The sequence below is a fragment of the Mastigoproctus giganteus genome, chromosome 9 (assembly GCF_048544385.1).
Source record: "Mastigoproctus giganteus isolate SK-2022 chromosome 9, ASM4854438v1, whole genome shotgun sequence".
NCBI lineage: Eukaryota > Metazoa > Arthropoda > Arachnida > Uropygi > Thelyphonidae > Mastigoproctus > Mastigoproctus giganteus.
The window spans coordinates 191,664,825-191,688,493 of NC_143583.1; the positions used below are offsets into that span (position 1 = coordinate 191,664,825).

At 35.4% G+C, this 23,669-nt stretch overlaps 1 protein-coding gene across 3 annotated transcripts in view; it reads left to right on the top strand.

Moving 5' to 3' along the window:
* Positions 1 to 23,669, top strand: part of Dlic (dynein light intermediate chain) — a 240,292-nt gene that overhangs the window by 123,077 nt on the left and 93,546 nt on the right. For all 3 annotated transcript variants that reach the window (XM_090381830.1, XM_090381831.1, XM_090381832.1), the window contains one exon: positions 14,150 to 14,261. In XM_090381830.1, the coding sequence (XP_090237956.1) occupies positions 14,150 to 14,261 (112 nt within the window). The remainder of the gene's footprint in view (positions 1 to 14,149; positions 14,262 to 23,669) is intronic.

Below are 23,669 nucleotides of genomic sequence, written 5' to 3' on the forward strand. Positions count from 1 at the left end.
TTATATTCCAGGAAAATAATAGAGTTGCTGGTTAAAGAAGCATTGCAGAATCATCTAGACAAGACTGCAGTAATAATTCAGACACAGGATGGGTTTGTTTGAAGGGACGTCTTGTCTGACCAATTTGATTGAATATTATGATGTGGTCACAAAGGAATGGGATGCAAAAAATAATTTTGATATCATATACTTGGATTTCAGGAAAGCTTTTGATACTGTTGCACATGGAAGACTTCTATACAAATTGGAGCAGTATGGCATTAAGGGAAAGTTGCTACAATGGATAAAAGGATGGTTGAATAAGAGAAGACAGAGTGGTAATCAGTGGACATTGTTCTTCATGGACTAATGTTATTAGTGGTGTTCCTTATAGTTCAGTGTTGGGCCCGTTGTTGTTTTGTATATTTATCAGTGATATTGATGAAGTATCAATAGTGGTATATCAAGTGGTATCAGTGGTAGATGAAGTATCAATAGTGGTTTATCAGTGGTATATCAAGCTTAATGTTTAAGTTTGCAGATGATGCAAAGGTTGGCAGGGTTGTTAATAACAGTAATGACAGCATGCTACTGCAACAGGATCTGGAACTGTTTGGCAAATGAGCTAAGAAGTGGTAACTGAAGTTTAACATTGACAAATGTAAAGTACTGCATATGGGTAGCAATAACCCCAGAAAAATGTACTAACTGGGTGGTGTTGTACTCAGGGTAGTGGAGAATGAAAGAGACTTGGGTGTAATTTTGCAGTCAGATATGAAGTTTTCTGAGCAGTGCAGACATGCTGCCAGAGTAGGTTATGGGGTTTAGTCAGTGGTATACAGGAATTTTGCTAGCAGGGATAAGGAGGTGATTGTCCTCTTGTATAAGGCAATGGTCAGGCCACACCTTGAGTACTGCATACAGGACTGGAGACTTCATATTAGGAAGGATGTAGAGTTGCTAGAACAAGTACAGAGAAGGGCAACAAGACTGGTGAAGGAAACAAAGGGGTGCTCTTATGAAGAAAGGCTTGAATTCTGCAAATTGCAGCATCTGGAGACTAGGTACCTGTGAGGTGTATAAGGCCTTGAATGGATTGAGCAGGCTCAATGCTGATGGGATTCTTCCTCTTGTTCAGATTACAAACCTGAGGGGGCATAGATTCAAACTGAGAAAGACAGTTGTGAATAGATGTGCGAAAATTTTCCTTTAGCCAGCGGGTGGTTGATTGCTGGAATAAACTTCCATCTGTTGTTGTGGAAGTTGATAGCTTAAATAAATTCAAGGAAGAAGTGGACAAACTTTTGGAGCGAATGGATGGGTGAAATGGGAAGTTTTTTTTTTTTTTTGTTTTTTTTTGCTGATGCTGTATAAGCTTGCTTTCTTGCATCATATGCCTCTACTAATGCTAATATTTTTATATGAAATTATCACCACCTGATTGAATGCACTTACTACACCATTTTAAAAGGTGCCCAAAAATGATGTGCCCATGTTTAGTGGTTACATTTTTCTTAATGTCTTCAACATCCTGAAATCTCTTTCCTTGGCAGTTTTCACCTTGGGAAAGATGAAGTCTGCTGGTGCTAGATTGAGAGAGTAGGATGGGTAATTAATCTGTACAATGACATGTTTCATCAGAACATGTGGAATGGGCAGGAGCATTGTATTACAACAAGAACCAGCTGTCTATCTCTTGAAATTGCAGCCTCATCTGAGGAATGCAATTCAGTAGTCTTTGAAGCACCTCTATGTAGAATGCAGCATTGACTTCATCCATACTTGTCAAGACAATTCTAATTTCCTCAACTGTATTGTCGCTGGAGATGAGTGTTGGGTGTTTCAGTACAACCCAGAAACTAATTGCAAAGTGGACTTGATCATCACACTCTGTTTATCAAAAAACATGATCAGCATTATCTTGATCCTGGACTACTGTAAACAAAACTTTTTGGGCCTTGGTGATGATGAAACTGAAATACCCAGTGCTTGCATCCACTTCAGCATAGTCTTCAAATCATGTTTTCCTTTAAGTTTTAGGTGATAATGTGCACACCCCCATTAATTTCTTTGCAATCAATTAATAGAGGAAAATCATGTAAAGCCTCATTTGTTGCATCATTCAAGATGACAAATCCAGCAGCATGTTTAAAGCATTGGCAGCCAGCTTTTTGTCAGTCTTATCCCACACCGAAACACAAATACATTGCTTGCAGCAGATTAATTTTTTTTTTTTTTTTGGGTTTTAAGACAAAGCACTGGATTACACCTTAAGTGGCTGAAGAGTTGATATCATATTAGGTGGCAGATAATCAGTAGTGGTTGCATGTAGACTTGGCACTGAGGGGGTGCAATTATCCACAAACAGCAAAAGTTTTCTATACTCCCTGCTCATCTTGTGATTTAAATCTCTATCCATTCTTCATAGATTTTTTATTGCATCCAAACTGATTTGCATAATACATAGTTGACAGTGTCTTCAAACTTTAGGAGCATTGGGCTCCGGCCCTTTCCCAATGATTAAGAGAAGATACTTATCTATGCTTAACATGTTTGCTGCTGGGAGAATGGTAATCCATTTGTTTTGCATTTTTTTCCACCACTGCATATCACAAATTTAAATGTAAATGTTTTATCCAGTAGCAACTAAAATAAAAAAAAATAAATAAAAAAAAAAATCCTGTTTTGGTCAGCATTCCAGATGATGATATTCTGGTCATGTGTTAACAAAGACATTTTAAAATGATTCTCCTTCTATTCCTTCATAGTCTCACTGTCAGCAACTGCACTTCCACTGCACACTTTTTTTTTGAAAGACAGCCCATAACGACCCTTAAATTTTTGGAACCATCCATTGGAAGGCTTGAAATCTTCAATATTCAGCTGATGCACAAACAATTTGCCTTAGTTTTTGAAAGATTTCACGTCTGTGGAATGGTTTTTGCTTGTGTCATCATTATCTAATCCAAGGGTACCTTTTCACACTCTGGGTACTTTGGTTTTGTGCTGTGATCCTGCTCAGTGCAGCAGATATCTCCAAGCATTCAATCTTTTTTTGATCTTTCAGAGTGGTAAAAAAGTGTATTCTTAGGAATACCAGTCTTTAGAATAATTTTATCTACAGCTTGTAAAATCTTAATTTTATCTGTGATTGGCAAAGCTACCTGCTTCTAGGAGCCATACTGATAAATCAACAGCCTCTACATACTGCATAATGAAATGAACTTCTAGGAAAAGTTAATTTCGTTATGCCAATGAGTGTGGAAAATCAATGTGTGATTTCTCACTGTCACCCCTGCAAGCTCATCATTATCTTCAGTATTCTTTTATTTTTAAATGTAAATATTGTAATAAAAAAGTAAAAACATTGTAGTGTTTAAATTTTTGGGTTATTATGGTGCATTCATTCACCTTTCAAGTTTGTTATAACTAATGTAAAATAGCATTAGGTTTATAGGAAATCAGCAAGGAAATCTCCTTGTAGATTTTATAACTTGCATGTTATAATGACTATATAGGAAATCTCCCATATAGTCATTATAACATGCTGGTGTGTTAAAATGAGGATTGCTGTGAAGAGCTCTGACTGGTATTAGTTTATGTTACACAAACTAAATGAAACATTTCTGCTCTCTTTATTGACACTTTACAATTGAATGTTTGGTGAAAATTCTTATCCATTTTCATGGAGACAGATTATTCTTGCTGTACCTAAACCAGGGAAAAATCAGTCATCTCTACAAAGCTATCGGTCTGTTTCTCTTATTAGTGCTTAAGCAAGATCCTATCAAAAATGGTACATAAGGGACTCATGCGATTTCTTGAATATGAACTACTAATAAATCAAAATCATTATGGGTTTAGATGAAACAGATGCTCACCTTGATCTTATGATCAGAACCAGTCAACATTCACATGTTCTTATTAAGAATGAAGTCATAATAAGCTTTGACATATAAAAAGCCTTTGATACCACATGATACAGTATCTTCAGAAACCCTGGGGCAGTGGGGTTATCTACCATACCTAATTCAGAGCTTCTTACAACAAACACTTCAAGCCCATTATTGGTGTCCTTTCTCAGACATACATACACTCAGGAAAAGATCTTCCACAAGGATCAAGAGTGAGTGTTACACTCCTTTGCAATTGGAATAAATACCATAATATAAAATTTTCCAAATAGTAGAAACTAATTTTTTTTACCCATAAAAAATTATCCATGAAGAATTATTCTATAATCTAAATACCCAAAGTTGAAACCAAGCAGCTGTTAACTTTAGTTGACAGCTGCTTGGTTGCATTGATAACTTTAGTTATCTAATTATTAAACATGGATTATTAATTGAACTTTGAAAAACTTTCTAAGAAATTGTACCTCAAACAAATTCTAACCCCACAGGCCTGAAGATGAAAAGCAGTGAGTTTCCGAAACGTAGCCAGAATTGTTTAAGTGCTTGGCATTGAGGTGTTTCAATCATTCAAATTGTAGTATTTCAATAATAAATTACTTAAATCTACCGTGTGATATAATAGTCTAGTCTCAATTAATTATCTCAAAGTGAAGAACAATCACAGATTCTTTCTTCTAATTAGACTTAAATTCTGTAAAGTTACCATAGAAACCAGTACTTTAGATGTATGTGATGCTATAAAGAATATTTTTATGGCAAAATTTTTTAATTAAAAAATAATTAATGATGAAGATCAAAAGTGAATATCATACTAGAGTATCAGTTCCCAACCTTTTTTTTCTTGAACCCCTTTTAACAAAATTTATATTGTGAACACCCTGGGTGAAATAATATCCTCTAATTTTAGATTTATATTTATTAAATGCTTAAAATAACTGTGGTTTATTTCTGACATATTGCTTCTTTTCAAAATTTAGAACATTAATAACAATAATGAAATAATAATTACTAATATGTAACAATGGGTCTTTTTTTAAGAAATAAAAATAAATATATTATGGAAAGAAATATTTACTTCACAAAACAAATATATAATATTATATATTCAGGTTACAGAATAATTCTTTATGGTAATTTTTATTTTTATTTTTTTGCATGTATCATCATTATGTAATCTATATATAATGAAAAGTTACAGTAATTGTAAAGAATGCATAACATAATCTTAATAGTTAAAAAGGAAGAAAATATAGACTTAATGACACTTTGGCTTGTTTAATTGAATCAAGTGTAGCAATATTTGGTTCAACAGAAGATAAACGGTGTGTTCATCTGGTTCTGCATAAAGTTTGTTGCGGTATTTAGATTTTAAGGTGGTATAAAATGAAAATGCTCTCTCGCACCTATATGTAGTGGAAAATGGCAAAAGGATTGTACAAACTTTGTTGCTAAGTGATGGATATTCATTTTTTAATCCAAGTTAAAAACTGATAAGATTTTTGAATAATGTTTCCGGTCCAAAATCGGTTGAAATATCAACGATTTTCTTTTTGTCTATAGGTCATCAGCCAGTGATGCATACTTATTGAATCGATTACAAATTCAATTTAATTTACTAGAAATTTGAAATGGTTATTGATATCTTTCTTGACAGTTTGGTCTGAAGCTAGTTTATTTTCTGTCAAAAAAGTATATAGTGTGCTAAAGCACTCAGTACTTATCTCAGTTGTGCTGTTCCAAAATTTTAATTTCTTCATCATACTTTCAATCTTGTCTTCAACATGAAAATGGTTGTATTTGAACCTTGTAATGATAGATAAGTTTGTTTATTTTTGAAAAGATATCTGCTAAATATGCTAATCTTTGTAGCCGTATGATATCTGTTGTTCACCCACTAGGGTGAAAAGAATGGTTGGCAAAGAAAATTACTAACTCTTGTCTCAACTTGAATAAATGAGTAATTACTTTGCCTCAGAAAGCCACCTATCATCTGTGTATGTTAAAAGTGAAATAATATTAAAAATTATGAAATAATGTTAAAAGTGAAATAAATGCTCACTGTCCATTTCTTTACTTAAAGTAGTAGTCAGGAGTTAGTTGGTCTTGGTTTTATAAAATTAACTATTTTGACAGCATTATCTAACACACTTTTCAGTTGTTGCATTTGTCTAATTGCCAAAGCTTGCCTGTGTATTCTGCACTATGTCCATAATATATTTGCATTAATATTTTTTATGTGAGTAACTAAGCCTACAAATTTTTCTGTCATCAATTTTGTTCGATCTGTTCAAAACCATAACAAAAGGACTTAATTTATTTGTTTTTCTTCAAAAGTTTAATTAATTAGATTAAAAATATCTTCACCAGTTGTATGTTTTGTTAAAGGGCAACAAAATAGTATATTTTTCCTCCACTTTGCCATCATTCAGGCGTCTGATAAATACAATTAAAATTGCTAGATTAATCAGTGGTCTTATCTAACTGCAAAGCATAAATTGCATCATTATTTCAAACTCTTTCTACAATAACTGATTCAACATCATCAGATATATCACATATTCAATGAGACATTGTATTATTAGAAAAGGGTATCATCTCCAACTTCTTAACTGAATCATCTCCAAATACAGGAACTCCCCTACTTGCGTAAGGGTTACGTTCCGCAGAATGGTATGTAAGTCGGAATTTCCCCTATGCTTGTGCAGCACTTGCAACTGTGTTCACTGAATTGATTTAATCAAAAAAAGAAATGTTCGAAGAACATGTAAACAGAATTATTTATTGTATTTATTCAATTTTTATCTCATGCACAGGAAAAATTACAAAAGCATACAATTTAAAATATTTCAAAATTATAAAATTACAAAAAAAAGAGAAGAGACAGGCAAAACATCAGTAAGTTTTACATCTCGAGCATCATTGCCATAATCGAAATCATCAGCTGATAAGGACGCAGCTGCGGAGGTCGAGGGCTGTGGAGATTTAGAAGGGGTCGGCCGCTCAACCTCACGAAAGAACATATTAATGGATGACTAGATGGTGGCTTTTTTCATTTCATCGTAGATTTCTTTGTAGCAAGCAAGCATATCATTCACCCCTCTTTTACTTTTAAGAATCATTTGCTGTCAGGATCCATCTTCTCAAACCTCGCCATTGCCGATGCAATTTCACAAAATGCCATTGCCATCTCTGGTGATGAAGTGTCTCGGCTCCTCATTTGGTTCATCTTGAGCTTCGTCAGCATTTTCTTCTTTCACTATCGCTGTCTGCAAGTCAATAAGTTCTTTGTTAGATAATTCCTTCTCTTCTTCCTCTTAATTCATCCACGCCTTTGGCAACAACCTCCAACTGAAGTAGCTCTCAACCCATACAATCTTATCTGTAACCTCTTCATATGATTCATCTTTTTGTGAGACCCTTTGAAGCCTTTTATGTGCCGTGGGCATATTTTCTTCCATGAGCCATTTAAACAACTTTTAGTAATATCCACCCAGGCCTTATTAATGTTTAAGATGGCGTGGTAAATGTTGTAAGATTTCCAAGTCTCTTAACGTAAAATTTTTCTCATCGTCTACTGCAGACAATGCCTGAGCAAATGTTGTGTGTAAATAATATGCTTTTAAATTCGAAATAACACCCTGATCCATAGGTCGAATGAATGAAGTCTTGTTTGGCTGTAGAAATAAGCCTCTCACATTCAAATTGACATCATCTAGATGCGTAGGATGCTCTCTGGTTCGATTGGAAATGCATGGCTTTATTGATGCCCTTAAATGCACGAGAATTTCCAGAATGGTACACAAGCAGTGGTTTTAATCTGTAATCTTCCCCTGCATTAGCCCCAAGCAATAGCGTGGCTCTTATCTTTTGACGCTTTGAAACTTGGCATTGTATTTTCCTCTTTGGCAATGTATGTTTGATCCGGCATTTTTTTCCAATACAGAGCAGTCTTGTAAATGGTAAAAATTTGCTGAGTTGAATAGCTGCCTTCGTGAATAATTTTTTTCCAACACATCACAAAATTTCTTTGCAGCTGCAGAATCAGCACTGGAGACTTCACTGCATACTTTAACGTTGTGGAAACCAGCGCGATTTTTGAACCTATTAAACCACCCAATTGCTTGCCACGAACTTGGGTTGGGGTTTGCCGTACTTATCCTTAATATCTTTATAAATACTTGTTGCTTTTGCTTTGAATGGTCATTAGACTCAGGGGCACTGCTTCTGAATCTGATTTTCGATCCATATTATTAACAGCTGTTCCATCTTCGATATAGCACTTGAATGCTATTTTGTGATCACTGTTGATCTTAAGTGCATTGATAGTTTGACATGTTCTTTTATACGCGCACTGTCCTTTAAAATAGTATTCACTCTTGAAGCAGCGAGACCTAATTCCCTTGCAATAGATGACAAACTTTGTCCTGCTTCGTACTTCTTAATCATTTTCATCTTCATTTCTAAATCAATTTTGTTTTGTTTCCTGGCACTACCACCACTTGCACTTTTCGTTGGTCGCTTTCCCTTCAACATTGTAATACATAAATAGGAATAAAGAGAAGTTTCTGAAAATTTGTTTTTTATATGATTGAAGATTTCAGTGAAGGGGGGGGGGGAACACCTTTCACCATAATGGTGTAAAAACCCACACAATGGCAGTTATCGGGATTATCGCAAATGCAATAAGATCGAGTTTACTATCTGTTTATAATTAGATGCACTAACAGAAAAGCCCAATAAACTGGAAAGTGCAATTGTTTGTTTTTTGGTCATGACCTCCAGAAATGTACTTTAGAAAAATATCACTGAGGTGTTCAAAATTGATTCTTATATTGGGAATGTTATATGATAACGATGAAAGGGTAGTGCAATTCCCATTATAAATATGACCTTTTAGAGAGATAAATAGCTTAGTAATATAGTATAGCAAAAATTTCAATTTTCAAGAAATTGGAACAAAAAAAAAAAGTGTTATTGGGTTCACCTTACGATATTTTCACGATACCTCCATTTATTCCTACAGGATGCAAAATACGTTTCTATGGTTTTTTAAAGTTTGCATCGACCGGCAAAAACTTATGTAAAGTCGAATTTCCATACATTGAGTATTACGTAAGTCAGGGAGCTCCTGTATACACTTGACAATTACCTTTGCACATTTCTTCTGCAATAGCATGAGTTACCCCAGCCTTTGCAGTTTGGTAATTTACTAAATATGAAGCTTCAATTGCTTACTTGATTATTGAGAGAAATATATGAATCAGTGTTATATGTTTTTAATTATTGCGATTTCTGTTTTAAAAAATCAATAGGCTTATCAACATAGTTTTCATGTTTTGATTGTGAACGTTGAGGCAAAAGAGAAGGTTTCATGCTGCCATTTGCAAGCTCTTCTTCCCAGATGACATGTGGGCGTAGATATGAATCATCTCCAAGAAATGAAAAACAAATTTATATGTAATCACCATTATATTTCCTTTTCTTAATGTTCATCTTTATACCGAAACCTTGAATATTTTTATTCATTATGCAAGAAGTTTCATTTTGTTACTTCTTATTAACATGTTTTTCAACATCATTTTTCCTTGTTCCAGTTTTCAACCAACAATCAATTATGGCTATTATTATTATTTTAAAATATATCATATAAAATTTATTTCTGTAAAACTTTTATATAATTATTTATTTTATAATTTACTGAACTTGACTGACTTCCAATTTCTTACTAAACATTTTACTATTGACATGTTTAAAAAAGCAGGGAAAAATCAGTATTATTGATAAAGTAAGCAATATAAAATTTTGAAGGGCTATGTAAGTAGAGTTTCTGCACACGGTGCCATCTGTATCTCAATTTGTTTTGTAGAGATGGGATACACTTAAACATCCTCAATAACGGGGGCATGTGGGTAATACTGACATGCGTTTATCTGATAATGTTGGTCAAAGTAACCCTTGCACATACCTTAAGAGTTCTTATCTGTTACCCCAACTGGACACATTATCTAGATGTTCTGGGGGCAGAAACTTTTCACGTGAGTGGGTAGCTAATGCCAGGGAAGAGACCCTAAAAAACTTCAAGGGTTGTGTTAGGGTTGTTAAATATACAAGAACAGTAAGTCTTAATTGTTTATACAGTAATGTTAGAAGTGTCGTCAATAAAATGAGCGAATTCGAACCTCTGGTTAAAACAAGTAACGTGGACATAATAGGGCTTACGGAGATGTGGTGCCACCCGGAAATTGGGGATGATGAGTTTCAGTACGGCTTGTATAATGTATTTAGGAAGGATAGGGTAGATAGAAGGGGTGGTGGGGTAATGCTTCTTATCAGAAGCAGCCTGAGTGCGACAATAGCTTTCCCGTATTCAGATGTTTCGCATGCTAGTATAGAATCTGTATGGTGCGAGATAGTTGGAAACAAAGGTATAATGCGAGTAGGAGTAATCTACAGACCAGGGGATTGTGAAGATTATGACAAAAGCTTCTACATTCAAATGGAATGGGCAAGTAAGCATCAATGTCTTATTATGGGTGATTTCAATTTGCTTCTAATTGATTGGAGAAAATGGGAAGGAAACTCGACATGGGGAACAAAATTTTTAAATCAACTAGATGACTGTTATTTGTATCAACATGTCAGGGAAAGTACTAGAGAAAAGAATATCCTAGACCTCATCATCACCCATGAATCAGATGACATAACAGGGCTGACAGTAGAGGAACCAGTAGCAGGAAGTGATCACGGAGTTTTACGGTGGATGACAATGAGAGAGGTAGCAGCAGTAAAAGGCAAAGGAATGGGTTTTAATTTCAGAAAAGGAAATTATGATGCCTTAAGGTGCTACATGACTTCTATTAACTGGGTAGATATCGCACAGAGAATGAATACATTTGAACTGTGGTATGCTTTTAAAACATTAATCACAGATGCCTTGAATGCGTATTTACCATTAAAAAAATACTCCATGAGGAGGGTTCCAAGTTGGATGAATAGTGAAGTTGCCACATTACTTGAGAAGAAAAAGGTGGCATGGAAAAGTTACTGAGCAATAAAAAGTACTGAAGCCTATAACAGCTACAAGGTGATGTGTAATAGAGCCACAGAAAAGGTTCGACAGGCAAAGGCAGTTTATGAGAAATCACTAGCAAACAGAGCAAAGAGGGGGATAAGGAATTCTTCACATATATAAATGCCAAGAAGAGCAGGACAAACCAGATCGGACCTTTACGTAAGGGGAAGGCGATATTATTAAATACACCAGCTGCCATTGCAGATGAACTCAACTGTTATTTTGCATCGATATTTACAAACGAAAAACCTTTTGTGGCAATGGGACATTGTGGGAGCGAAATTGAAAAATATGTAATTAATGATATTGAAATTTCGCAAGATTATTTAGTTGATGGAGTTGATGGAATATACCCCATAATCTTAAGGGAGATGGCAAATGAGTGCAATGAAACATTTAGGCTAATTATGCGAGCATCACTAGACTCTGGGGAGATTCCCTTGGATTGGAAAAGTGCCTTGCCTTGGCGCATTATGGCCTTAGCTGCCAATGCGCCATAAAAAAAATCAAATCAAATTGGAAAAGTGCCAATGTATCTCCCATACGTAAGGGTGGCTCTAAAAGTGAAGTGGGAAATTATTAGACCTGTCAGTCTGACTTCAGTGGTAGGAAAAATCATGGAGGCAATGATCAAGTGTGGAATTCAGGATCATTTGGATCGAATTAAAATTCTCAAGGATAGTCAGCATGGTTTTGTAAAGGGAAAATCATGTTTAACAAATCTGGTTCACTATTTCGAAAGGGTCACTCACGAGCTGAATTTAGAGAATAATTTCGACATTGTTTATTTAGATTTCAGCAAAGCTTTTGACTCAGTCCCACATGAGCGGTTGCTTTATAAGCTGTAACAGGTTGGAATCACTGGGAAAATCCTTAGATGGATAGCAGGGTGGTTTCAGGGCATGAGGCAGAAGGTTGTGATAAATGGCTATTCCTCAGATTGGGTTGATGTAAGAAGTGGGGTTCCCCAAGGATCAGTATTAGGACCACTGTTGTTTTTAATTTTCATAAACGACATTGATGAAGGGATAGAGGGCACGATGTCTAAATTTGCTGATGATGTTAAAATTGGTAGAGTGGTTAATGATCACTGTCAAGCTGCACTTCTTCAGAGAGACCTAGAGAGACTTCAGGAATGGTCAGAAAAATGGCAGCTATGCTTTAATCCAACAAAGTGTAAGGTATTACACCTGGGAAACAGTAATCCCAAAATAACTTATTCACTTGGTGGAGTTCAACTAAACCCAGTACTGGAAGAAAGGGACTTGGGTGTTACGATACGGTCAGACATGAAATTCTCTGAGCATTGTAAACAGGTTGCAAAGAAGGCCCATCGTGTCCTATCAATGATCTATCGAACTTTTGCAAGTAGAGATAGGGACGTGATAATCCCATTATATAAGGCTTTTGTTAGACCACACTTGGAATACTGTGTTCAAGTATGGAGACCGCACCTAAAGAAAGATATTGAGCTTCTTGAAAGGGTTCAAAGAGGTTCACTTGCCTGGTGAGATCAGTAAAAGGGCGTTCTTATGAAGAAAGACTTCAAATATGTGGGCTGCAGAGTTTGGAAACTAGACACCTTAGAGGTGATTTGATTGAGGTGTTTAAGGCTTTGAGAGGCATCAGTAAAATGAATGAGGATGAAATTTTCAAGATTATAAATGATGCTAGAACTAGGGGACATAAATTCAAGTTACGGGAGGAAATGTTTAGATTGGACTGCAGGAAGTTTTATTTTAGCCAGCGAGTTATAAATTACTGGAATAAGTTGCCTACATGGGTGGTAGAGACTGACAGTTTGGGGAAATTCAAAGGTCATCTGGATAGTACCATTGGGTCAGGGAAGCACATAGGATGATAGGTTTAATTTCCTTTTTTTTATTAATTATTATTATTTATTTATTTTTTTTTTATATTGTTTTGTTTGGTTTTTTTTTTTTTTTTTTGGCTGGTGCAGCATAAGCCATAGGCTTTCTTGCACCATGCGGCCATTACTAATACTAATTTACATAAATTTTGAGATGCATCCAGTTCAAAATTCACCATTGACATGCATTATCTTTAATAACACTCACTAATTGGTTCATCTGGATTCACATGTAGTATACATTTTCAACTAATTTTTTTTTAAATAAAAAATGTTTTTATAAAAATTGAAAACTACATCATAGAATTTTGAACGTGAACCCATAGATCATCATCACAAGTCCCTGAGGTTCACAAGCCACCAAATGGGAACCACTGTTCTAGAGAAATACTAAAATTCATATTGATATTATTCTAATAGATATATAAATTTAAAAGTTTTACTGTTTTAAGTTTATGGAATATACCTGAAATAGCATTAGTGACTGCCACTTGTTTGGAAAAATCTGGGTTCAAATCCTTTGGGTAACTGGAAAAATTCTTAAAGAATTTTTCTCTATTCACTGAGTGTTGCAGTTAGCTGATCTAAGGAAGTGGGAGTAGGATTTTTTGCTGGGAGTTATTCTGGGGTTTTCACAGTCAAAACAACAGAAAGGGAAAAAAAGAAAGGAAAAATTTTACCCAAGCTCTTAGAGGTTGGGTAAAAATACATGGGAATTTCTTTTAGACTGTTTTCAACTTCATTTCAGTGCTTTGCTTAGTTTAAGCATTCTTTGATGTCCAACACATTTTTCTGTTCATCATATCATCACATATTTAAAAAAATTTGCTCAATTTGGTTCTGTTCTCTCTTGTTTTTTTTTTTTTTGATAAATTTAAGCTGTCAAAAAAAGAGACATCATATTACCGGGCACTTAGATTTTTTTTAACTTCTGAAATTTCTTCTAGTCATCCATGTGTGCTTCATTATTTTGTAGATAAGCAGACTGATTTCATCTCTTCTGGACTTTTTATTATAAACTCTGAGCTAAAAGATGAAGACATGTCATATCAGCAGCATTTTGAATTTTACATTTCTGTATGCACTCAGCTTTTGAAAGAATTTCCCATATCAGAGTAGTGAAGCACCAAGTAAATCCCCCAAAAAACATTAGTTCAGCAAATAAAGTTGGAAGTGCATTAGTTTTCATTATATCACTTTTAATAATATTTATGCAGACTTGTTTCATAGAGTTTTTTTTTTTTTTTTGAGAGTGATGTTGGGGAGAGACTAAGAATCTGAAATAAATCAAATTATTTGTTACATTATTTGCAGACCTTCTGGATGGGACAATGATAAGAAGATAGCTATCCTGTATGAGAATATTACTTCAGTAAATCCAGATGATACTTACACAGAAGTTATTGTTAAACCAATGACCAGAAAAGTAAGTCAGTCACAAAAAAATAAATGTTTCCTGCATGGTAACTGTCCCCAGTTTAATATCCCCCAAATAACAATTAATATTTTTAATGGCCCCAAAATAACAGAAATTATACTGCTTTGTTACTCAATTTACATTGGTTAATGTGATTGTTAGGCATGAATATTTTTCATTGTTAATCCTTTCACGAATGAGTTACCTAAATGGGCATGGAGTGTGTTCCTTTATAAAATTTTGAAGTTGTTTAAAAATGAAAACCATATACATAAATGCTTTTAAATATTACTTGTCAGCAGTCAGACAAAAATTTAGGAAACAATGTAACAAAATTCATGAAAAATTTTTAAAAATAAACTTACTTTCATTTTTTTTTTTTTTTTTTTTGAAGCAGTAATAACTTCATCTATTTGTGTATCACTTAATTCAACTTCATTATCTTTTGAATCTAAATTCAAGAAAATTTCTTAAATTTCAGCTGTTGCAATAGGTATGATAATCTCTTCCAGTTTCAAAGCTATTTTATGCTGCCATCTATTAAAACTGTGTTCTGTTAGTTGAAAACACACATTAGAGATAAAAACATGTACTCGACTATAGTTATTACTGCAATTCATAAACAGATACATTATTTGAAGTGAATTTGAAAATACAGTCAAACTTGGTTATAAGAGCATCAAGGGATCAACAAAATTTCCTTGTTATAACCGTTACTCACTATATCAGTGATGAGTTAAATCTACCTCCTATTTTTTTTAAATTCTCAATAACTTGATAAAAAGATTCAAAAAACAAAAGGAATATTAGAGAGAAAAAAATAATATTGGAATATACCTACATATTATTTGTATTAATGTGCTTGTGTTCTGTTTTTAAATCGATCCAGCCAACCATTATTACATACAAAATCATTGCATCCCAATTGTTTAGCAAATTTTTCCGCTTGGACCTTCAAGATCAGATTGTCTATTGAAAATCCAGCACTTCTGACTCATGAATAATTTAGACTTTTTTGCGAATTGAGAGACACTTTCTTTTGTTAGTAGACGTTTCCGAAGGACGGGTTCATTTCTGATTTTATTTAAAATGACAAAGTGATCTGCATACAAAGTTCTTAGAAGTCCCGAAATAAGTTTATGCTTCAGTGAATACAAGACAATCTGTAAATAGGGTAATGCGACAAGTTGAACGCCAGTGTGCTGTTGTATAGCTCTCGTCCCTGAAAGGACAAGGGGCATAAACTGGCCATAATCTGATGTGATGCAGGTTGTCATAAAAGCTAAGTCACCCTTTTCATTTTTGTCTATTCCAAGAATTGGGTTTTTTTGACTACCCGAGCAATTAAGAATGTTTGCATAGTAACCAAAATTTGTACGGTATATCCGTGTAGTACGCTCGTTATAACAGTGAACGATTGTATGGGAATAAGCATAAATTAAGTTCATTATGGCTTTTTGCTCATTGCACCCATGATCTCGTTATAACTAAGTTCGACTGTACATGTATCTGTATTATACACTCAAGGGAGTCCACAGTTAAATGTAAATCTACTTATGTACTCATGAAAAGGTTATGTTATTCTACCTCATCTCATTTGACTATGCTTTCTTGTTGAAATTGTTTTATTAATATCATTTGTCCTTAACAACATATATGTTCTTCCAAAAATTTCCTTGCATAGTTATGTGTGTGTTACACTGGAATTGAAGTGAAAGAATTGCATGAAAACAGATTTAGCACAAAATTTAATTTTTAAAAGTTTGTGTCAAATGGCCTGTTTGATTTGTATATTAACATAATGAACACACTGTTTATTCTTCAACATTTTAATGAAGGAGAGCATTTTACAAAGTTTTTAATGATTCATAGCAGTATGTTTTATTAATACGTGCTGTATGCACCCACGATGTGCTATTATGTTGGCTAAATTATTTTATAATACATGATACTTTTACCTTTCTCTTCTGCTCACTTTATACCAGATATATAGCCTATAAAGTGAGAATTCTTATAGCATACATATACTTATGTGTTATAAATATGTTTTGTAAAGTTTTTTTTTTTTTTTTAACTGTAGGATTATAAACCATAGATATTATGCTTCTTAACACAAGCTAGAGAAATTAAAATTATTGCAGGCAATATTATTAGTTGAATAAGACATTATTATTCCTGTATTAAGCAGTGATTTAAAATAACAGCATATCATTTAGTGATTTTCATATAAAAAATCACTAAATGATATGCTGTTAATGTCTCTTTTATAAAGGGGCACTTTCCATGCATTTGCATAAATTTTGTTAATTGCATGGCCCTGCACTCAAAAATTCTGCTTTAATGTAGACTTAAAACTGCAATACAAAAGACACTTGGGTCTTGGGTACTGCCCTGCAATCATCTTTAGAGTTCATTTCTTTTGTGTAAACCAGAGACATGTTAAATAGCCATAGATGAAAAGATCTAATGAATTCAGAACTGTTGGCCTGAGCATCCATGCAACTGGACCATTTTGTAGCATACAAAAGAATATCAAAAGTGCATAAACTTATTAGCAAATTAATGAATTGCTTTCTGAGGCTGTAGAAAGGGGAAAAGGGAGGAAATCTAATATGCTATTAAATTCTGTTTTAATAACATAGGTATAATTAAAATGTTTTTATGCACAATATTTGTTTCAAAACTATATCTGTATGCCAAAATTGTATACTGTAACTTCTAAAATTCTTACTACATGGTATCTAAGAGTGTGAACCACATGCAGAACATATGTATCTGAAATTGTTTTATCTCAAAGGCTTAATGTGTTCAGCGTTTTCTGTATGGTCAGCTATTATTGGAGGAGAAATGGTGGGGGGACCTAAGATTAACTTAAGATTAAGAAACACCAGCTTTTATATAAGGAAATACCTGCTGGCATATATACATATCTGCCATTCAGGCAGATGTCTACAGTCCTGAATGCAGACAAAACCTAGGATGCAAAGATAACATATAGGGCTGCCACCTCTCTAACCTTAAAATTGAGGACATTTGGGCAGAAAAATCTGAACTTTTGATGACTCCTTCCCTATTGTACCAAAACACCTTACATTCTCTTACAGTCTTTTCAAAAATGTCTATGCCTTTAATAACAGTTTATTATGATAATAGGGTAATAACACAGTCACTGGCAAAGTAATAACATGTTAAATATTTTAATTGAATATCTCAAATCTCCCTTAAATTAACAGAATTAACGCTTACCATTGTGTGGATTTCTTAACTTGTAAAAAATTATACACAAAAAATTTACTTATGGTATGAGTAAAAAAAATTACTTTTATTTTTCTTAGTGTAATTTATTTGCTGTTCTCTACTTTTCTTTTATATTTTTTCCACTGACGCAATTTTTCTCCGTGAATCTGTTTTTGGATAAATATGAATGGAAATCTTTACATAGCATGTCACTGAAATTGAATTTTGTAAGCATTAGTCCCTTAACAGAATTCATTCATGCTATGTAAAGATTTAGTAAACGAGTTTCTATCCTTAGACTCTGTAATTGCACTCCATAATTGAAAAAATTCTTTCCTGGGTATAACCTTCATGCACAAGTACATGGTGGGTGACCACCCAGGTGTGAACCAACGTAAGCAGGAGTCGAGGTGTGGCGCCCACACCACATGGAGGAACGCCGCCCCTCTATGTTACCAGGCAGTACTAGGTGGTAGATGACTCTCATCAACCGGTGAAATACCACCACTTTGCTTATTGGAGGCTTGAAGTGGTGGAACCCATGTTTAGTCTCTAGAGCTAAGTTCTGGCCAACCCTTCCCTATCTCTTCCATCATGCAGTATGATTGATGATTTTTGAGGTTATGATGAATGTCGTGGCGAGATCCAATATTCCTTACATTTCGAGGGTACAGCTCTAAAACGGTGTTCGCAGGCTGGCCGCTAGATAGTACACCGGACCAAACCTATTGGAAACTCTCTAGGAGGCTTCCGGATCAGCTAGTGTATAATCTTGCTACCTCTACTCTGCCAGATAGTGACTGGAGGGAGTCCGAGTAGTGTGTATGCGGGGAGCATTGTCGAGGCCACGTTATGTCAAGGATCTGGGTATATTCTTACCACATGTACGCCATATCCAAAAATTTCATTACTTCATACAGCATGTCCCACCCACTTTTTCTTACTATTGAATACACCATGAATTGTCAAAATAATAGAGCAAGCTTATCTGCGAAAAGACCTAAACCTCCCAAGGACTTCCTAATTCATTTCACAAATATACGTGGTCTCAATTCCAATCTCAACGATGTCCATTTCCACTTGCAGTCTTCCAAACCCCATGTACTTTTTCTGACTGAATCTCAGTTATCAGTTGATTCAACTACTGCTCATCTCAGATGTCCAAATTATTTGCTGTATGATTCCTTTCGCCTCAAAGGTGGTACTTGTGCATATGTCCGTTCTGATATTCCCTGTCAGAGACTTGGCAATTTGGAATCTCCTCTCTTTGATCTTCTCTGGCTTAAAATCTCTCTACCTCATTGTGTAAAATTCATCTGTTGTCTCTACCGTTCTCCCAACTCCACTAATCACTTGGAGCTCTTTGACTTCCTCTCTTTGCAACTTGACTTTCTCCAGTCCAACTTTCCTAACAGTGAGAATAATTTTCCTTGGTGATTTTAACGTTCACAACTCCAGCTGGCTTCCATTTTCTAGTCACACCGACCCAGCAGGTCGAGATGCTGAGGCTTTTGCAATTACTAATGACCTAGCACAGATTGTTCATTTACCTACAAGAATACCGGACAATCCTAATCATACAGCCAATACGCTTGATCTTTTCCTCACAAACAACCCTTCTAAGTACAAGGTTGAAGTGAGAGGTCCTTTAGGCACTTCAGATCACAACTTGGTGATTGTCTCTTCTCCAATGGAACCTTTATCTCACGACTATTCCCAACCTCGTATTGTTTGGCATTATAAGAATGCAAAATGGGATGACCTGCGAGACTTCTTTTCTTGTTTTCCTTGGTCGGATTACTGTTTAAAAACTTCTGATGTCAACGTTTGCTCAGATCGTGTCAGTGAAATTATTCTTGCAGGAATGGAATCCTTTATCCCACACTCCACTTTAAAATCTCGTCCTTTATCAACCTTGGTTTTCCAATAAATGTGCTAAGGCTGTCCAAGAGAAGAATGTTGCATATCGTAATTGGCTTGTTTCTAATTCTTCAGTTTCATTTTCTGCCTACACCAAAGCTCGCAACAATTGTAAAGCAGTTATTAATCAGTCCAAACTAGAGTTTGAACAGGCTAAGAGTAGAAAACTTGCTTCTTGCCCTGATGGTAGCCGAGCATTCTGGTCTCTTGCCAAAGCTATTGGCCGCAACTTTTGCCCATCTCTGCTCCCACCTCTGTACAAACCAGATGGTTCTGTTGTTACTTCAGCCAAGGATAAAGCTGACCTGCTAGCATCCCATTTTTCTTCGAGCTCATGTATTAATGATCTTGGTAAAACACCTCCCACCATTCCTAACATGCTCCATTCAATGCCTCCTGTGGTCTTCTGTCAAAAGGATATCAGAAGGATTTTGATGAATCTTGATGCTAAGAAAGCTCCAGGTCCTGATGGTATTTCTCCACTTGTTCTCAAAACCTGTGCTCCTGAACTTACTCCTATTCTTTGCCGCCTTTTTTCACTTTCTTATTCCAAAGGTGTTTTTCCTTCTGCTTGGAAATTTGCTCATATCCAGCCCGTTCCTAAAAAGGGTGACAAATCCCTCCCATCCAGTTATCGTCCCATTGCAATTACTTCTACTCTTTCTAAAGTAATGGAGAAATCAATTAATCGCCAACTCTTAAACTACCTAGAAACCTTCCATCTGATCAACGATCGCCAGTATGGATTCCGTCAGTGTCGATCCACTGGTGATATTCTGGCTTATGTTACCCATTTATGGACTAATTCAATGGAAAGGTTCGGTGAAACACAAGTAGTTGCTCTTGACATCTCAAAGGCTTTTGATCGTGTTTGGCATAAAGGTCTTCTAAACAAGCTTCCATCTTATGGTTTTCCAACTGTTTTTAGTAATTGGTTATCCAGTTTTCTCTCTGATCGCTCACTGAGGGTGATGGTAGATGGCTCTCTGTCTTCTAACTTCTCCACTAATGCCGGTGTCCCCCAAGGTTCAGTTCTTTCCCCCCACTATTTTCCTCTTGTATATTAATAACCTTCCATTGACTGGATATCCTATCCATAGTTTTGCCGATGATAGCACATTGCATTCAACTTTCCATTTTGAGAAACCTTGTCCAGCTCAATCAGCTTCAAGTTCTCGAAAATCTGCTGCCAATTCCTTAAATGCCGATCTTCAGGTAATTCTCCAGTGGGGCAAAGACAACTTAGTTGATTTCAACCCTTCTAAAACTCAATCTTGTCTTATATCTCGCAAAAAGGATTTTTCTGCTCCTATGCTTATCTTTAGTGACACTCCGATTTCTAGGCAAAATGATATATCTCTTTTGGGGATTATCCTGACTTCTAATCTCTCTTGGCACAAGCACATTACAAATATTGCTTCCTCTGCATCTAAAAAACTTGGTTTTCTCTTTCGCTCTCGGCGTTACTTTTCTTCCAAACAGCTGCTCACTCTGTATAAATCGCAAATCCACCCTGCCATGGAATATTGTTCCCACATCTGGGGTGGTGCCTCCAAAACCTCTCTCAGGCTTCTTGATTCCATTCAGAAGAGGGCAGTTAGGTTAATTAATGATTCATCTCTAACAGAGTCTCTCCACTCGCTTTCTCATAGACACACTGTTTCTGCTGCATGCCTCTTCTACAGATACTTCCATGGGCACTGTTCTTCTGAATTGGCTTCTATAATTCCCGCTCTCTCTTTCAAAACAGTCCGAACACGTGCTGCCACCAGCCAACATCCATTTACTGTCCAACTTCAAACCCACAGAACCAACTTTTCATCTTCCTCATTTATTCATTCAACTGCCGTTTTCTGGAACAACCTTCCTTCATACGTATTTCCTGAAAATTACAATCTACAGAAGTTCAAGTCCAATATCAACAAATATCTTCTTTCGTCTTCTCAACCTCCAACCCAAGCACGGGTTGGAGGTTCTAATACCTCTCGTGTTTGGGGTTCTCATAAAAAAAAAAAAAAAAAAAAAAGTAAATGCGTTATGTGGTGGTATGGAAAAGAAAAATTGTGCAATTAATAACAGCTCTGAGGAAAACTCTTCATTCTTACAGTGGCCAAATTAATTAGCCTATCTTACTTTACAAGGAACAGAAACATTAGTATCCTTAATTTCCACTACAAATTTTTTTAAATAACAAAACTGATCAAAGTACTTCACATCGTCCATACATACATCCCTTTGTATGACAGTACCTAATTGTTGAAACCACACTATCCCATTCAAGTGGCTCTCTTAAAGACATCCACCTGAATGAAGAAACTTCTTCCACTAGTTTCAACCACATTAGCATTAGTAGAGGCATACAATGCAAGAAAGCGAGCTTATGCAGCATAAGAAAAAAAAAAAAAAAACTCCCATTTTACCCCTCCATTCGTTCCAAATGCCTGTCCAGCTCAGCCTTAAATTTATTTAGGCTATCAACTTCCACAACAAAAGATGGAAGTCTGTTTCACCAATCAACTACCCACTGGCTAAAGGCAAATTTCCACACATCTATTCTATAACTGTCTTTCTTCAATTTGAATCTATGCCCCCTCAGATTCTTAATCTGAGCAAGAGGAACAATCCCATTAGTATTCAGCTTGCTCATCCCATTCAAAGCCTTACACACCTCAATCAGATCCCTTCGCAGGTGCCTACTCTCCAGGCACTGCAATTTGCAGAATTTAAGCCTTTATTGGTAAAAGCACCCCTTTGTTCCCCTCACCCTTCTTTGTACTTGTTCTAGTAACTCTACATCCTTCCTAAAATGAGGCCTCCAGACTTGTACACAGTACTCTAGGTGTGGCATGACCATTACCTTGTATAATGGGATAATCACCTCCCTGTCCCTGCTAGTAAAATTCTTATATATATCATTGACAAGACTCCATGACCTTTCCTGTCAGCCTGTCTGCACTGATCAGCAAACTTCATATCTGACTGCACAATTACCCCCAGGTCTTTTTCACTTTCCACTTCCCTGAGTGTAGTACCACAAAGTTGTTACGTTTCTCTTGGGTTATTGCTACCACCCATATGCAGTACTTTGCATTTGTCAATGTTAAACTTCAGTTGCCACTTCTCAGCCCATTTGCCCAACTTATCTAGATCCAGTTGGAGTAGCATACTGTTGTTAACAACCCTGTCAACCTTTGTATCATCTGCAGATTTGGACATTAAGCCTGATATACCTTCATCAATATTGATAAATATACAAAACAACAATGGGCCCAGCACCGAACCCTGGGGAACTCCACTAATAACATTTGTCCACGAAGAGCAGTGTCCATTGATTACCACTCTCTGTTGTCTCCCACTCAACCATCCCTTTATCCTAGGGTTTACCATCCATCCTCTTTTAACTGGATTTGTCCGGATTTTTTGTCTAAAATTTTTGTCCGGGTGGATTTTTATAAATTTGTCTAAATGTCCGGATTTTTATATTATACGCCATTTTTTTTATGCAAGCTCGACGAAAACTACTGAGTTATGTTATACAGAATCTTTTTTGGAATAGGAGACGATTCTTCAATTCGAATTTCCGTGTTGACAATTAGGCGGAAGACCCCGATGACGCTCAGTTTAGTGCATTGAGATTGTTACCAACTCATGCCTGCTTCAGAATTTACGCACATATAAATTTTATATAGTCTAGCAATACAATATTTTGGTTTAGAGAGTAGATAACGCGTGAAGATCAGTTGGTGTGCTAGAAAAAGATATATAAATTACAAGAATTCCAGCATGTCAAATAAATATTGACAGTTAGAGGGACTGTTTTCTCTAGAAATTGATTGCAGCATATGAAAACGTGGATTTGAGCTTTGTGCACACCAAATTGATTGAAAGTTGCGTACTGTTAACTAAATTTGGTATACTTATCAACGATCCAATCAAGAGGCAGACACTAGTTTATTTAATACCAAAGTTTACCTTTTTTTAAAATACTGTTTTTCACTTTAATTACAAAAATATTTATTATCCATCTTTATACCTGTAGGTACTTTTCTTCAATTAGGTTAGTTTAGTTGTGAATGTAAAACATAACATAACCTTAATAAAATTTATGCTTCACTACTTACATTCCCTCAGCATGAATTGTTGAGGAGGCTTCCACCCTGCAGTGGGTTGATAATGGCTGCACTTTACCTTTTTTTACTTATAATAAAAAATATTTATTATTATTTCAATTATAAAAATTAATATTATAAAGACTATACT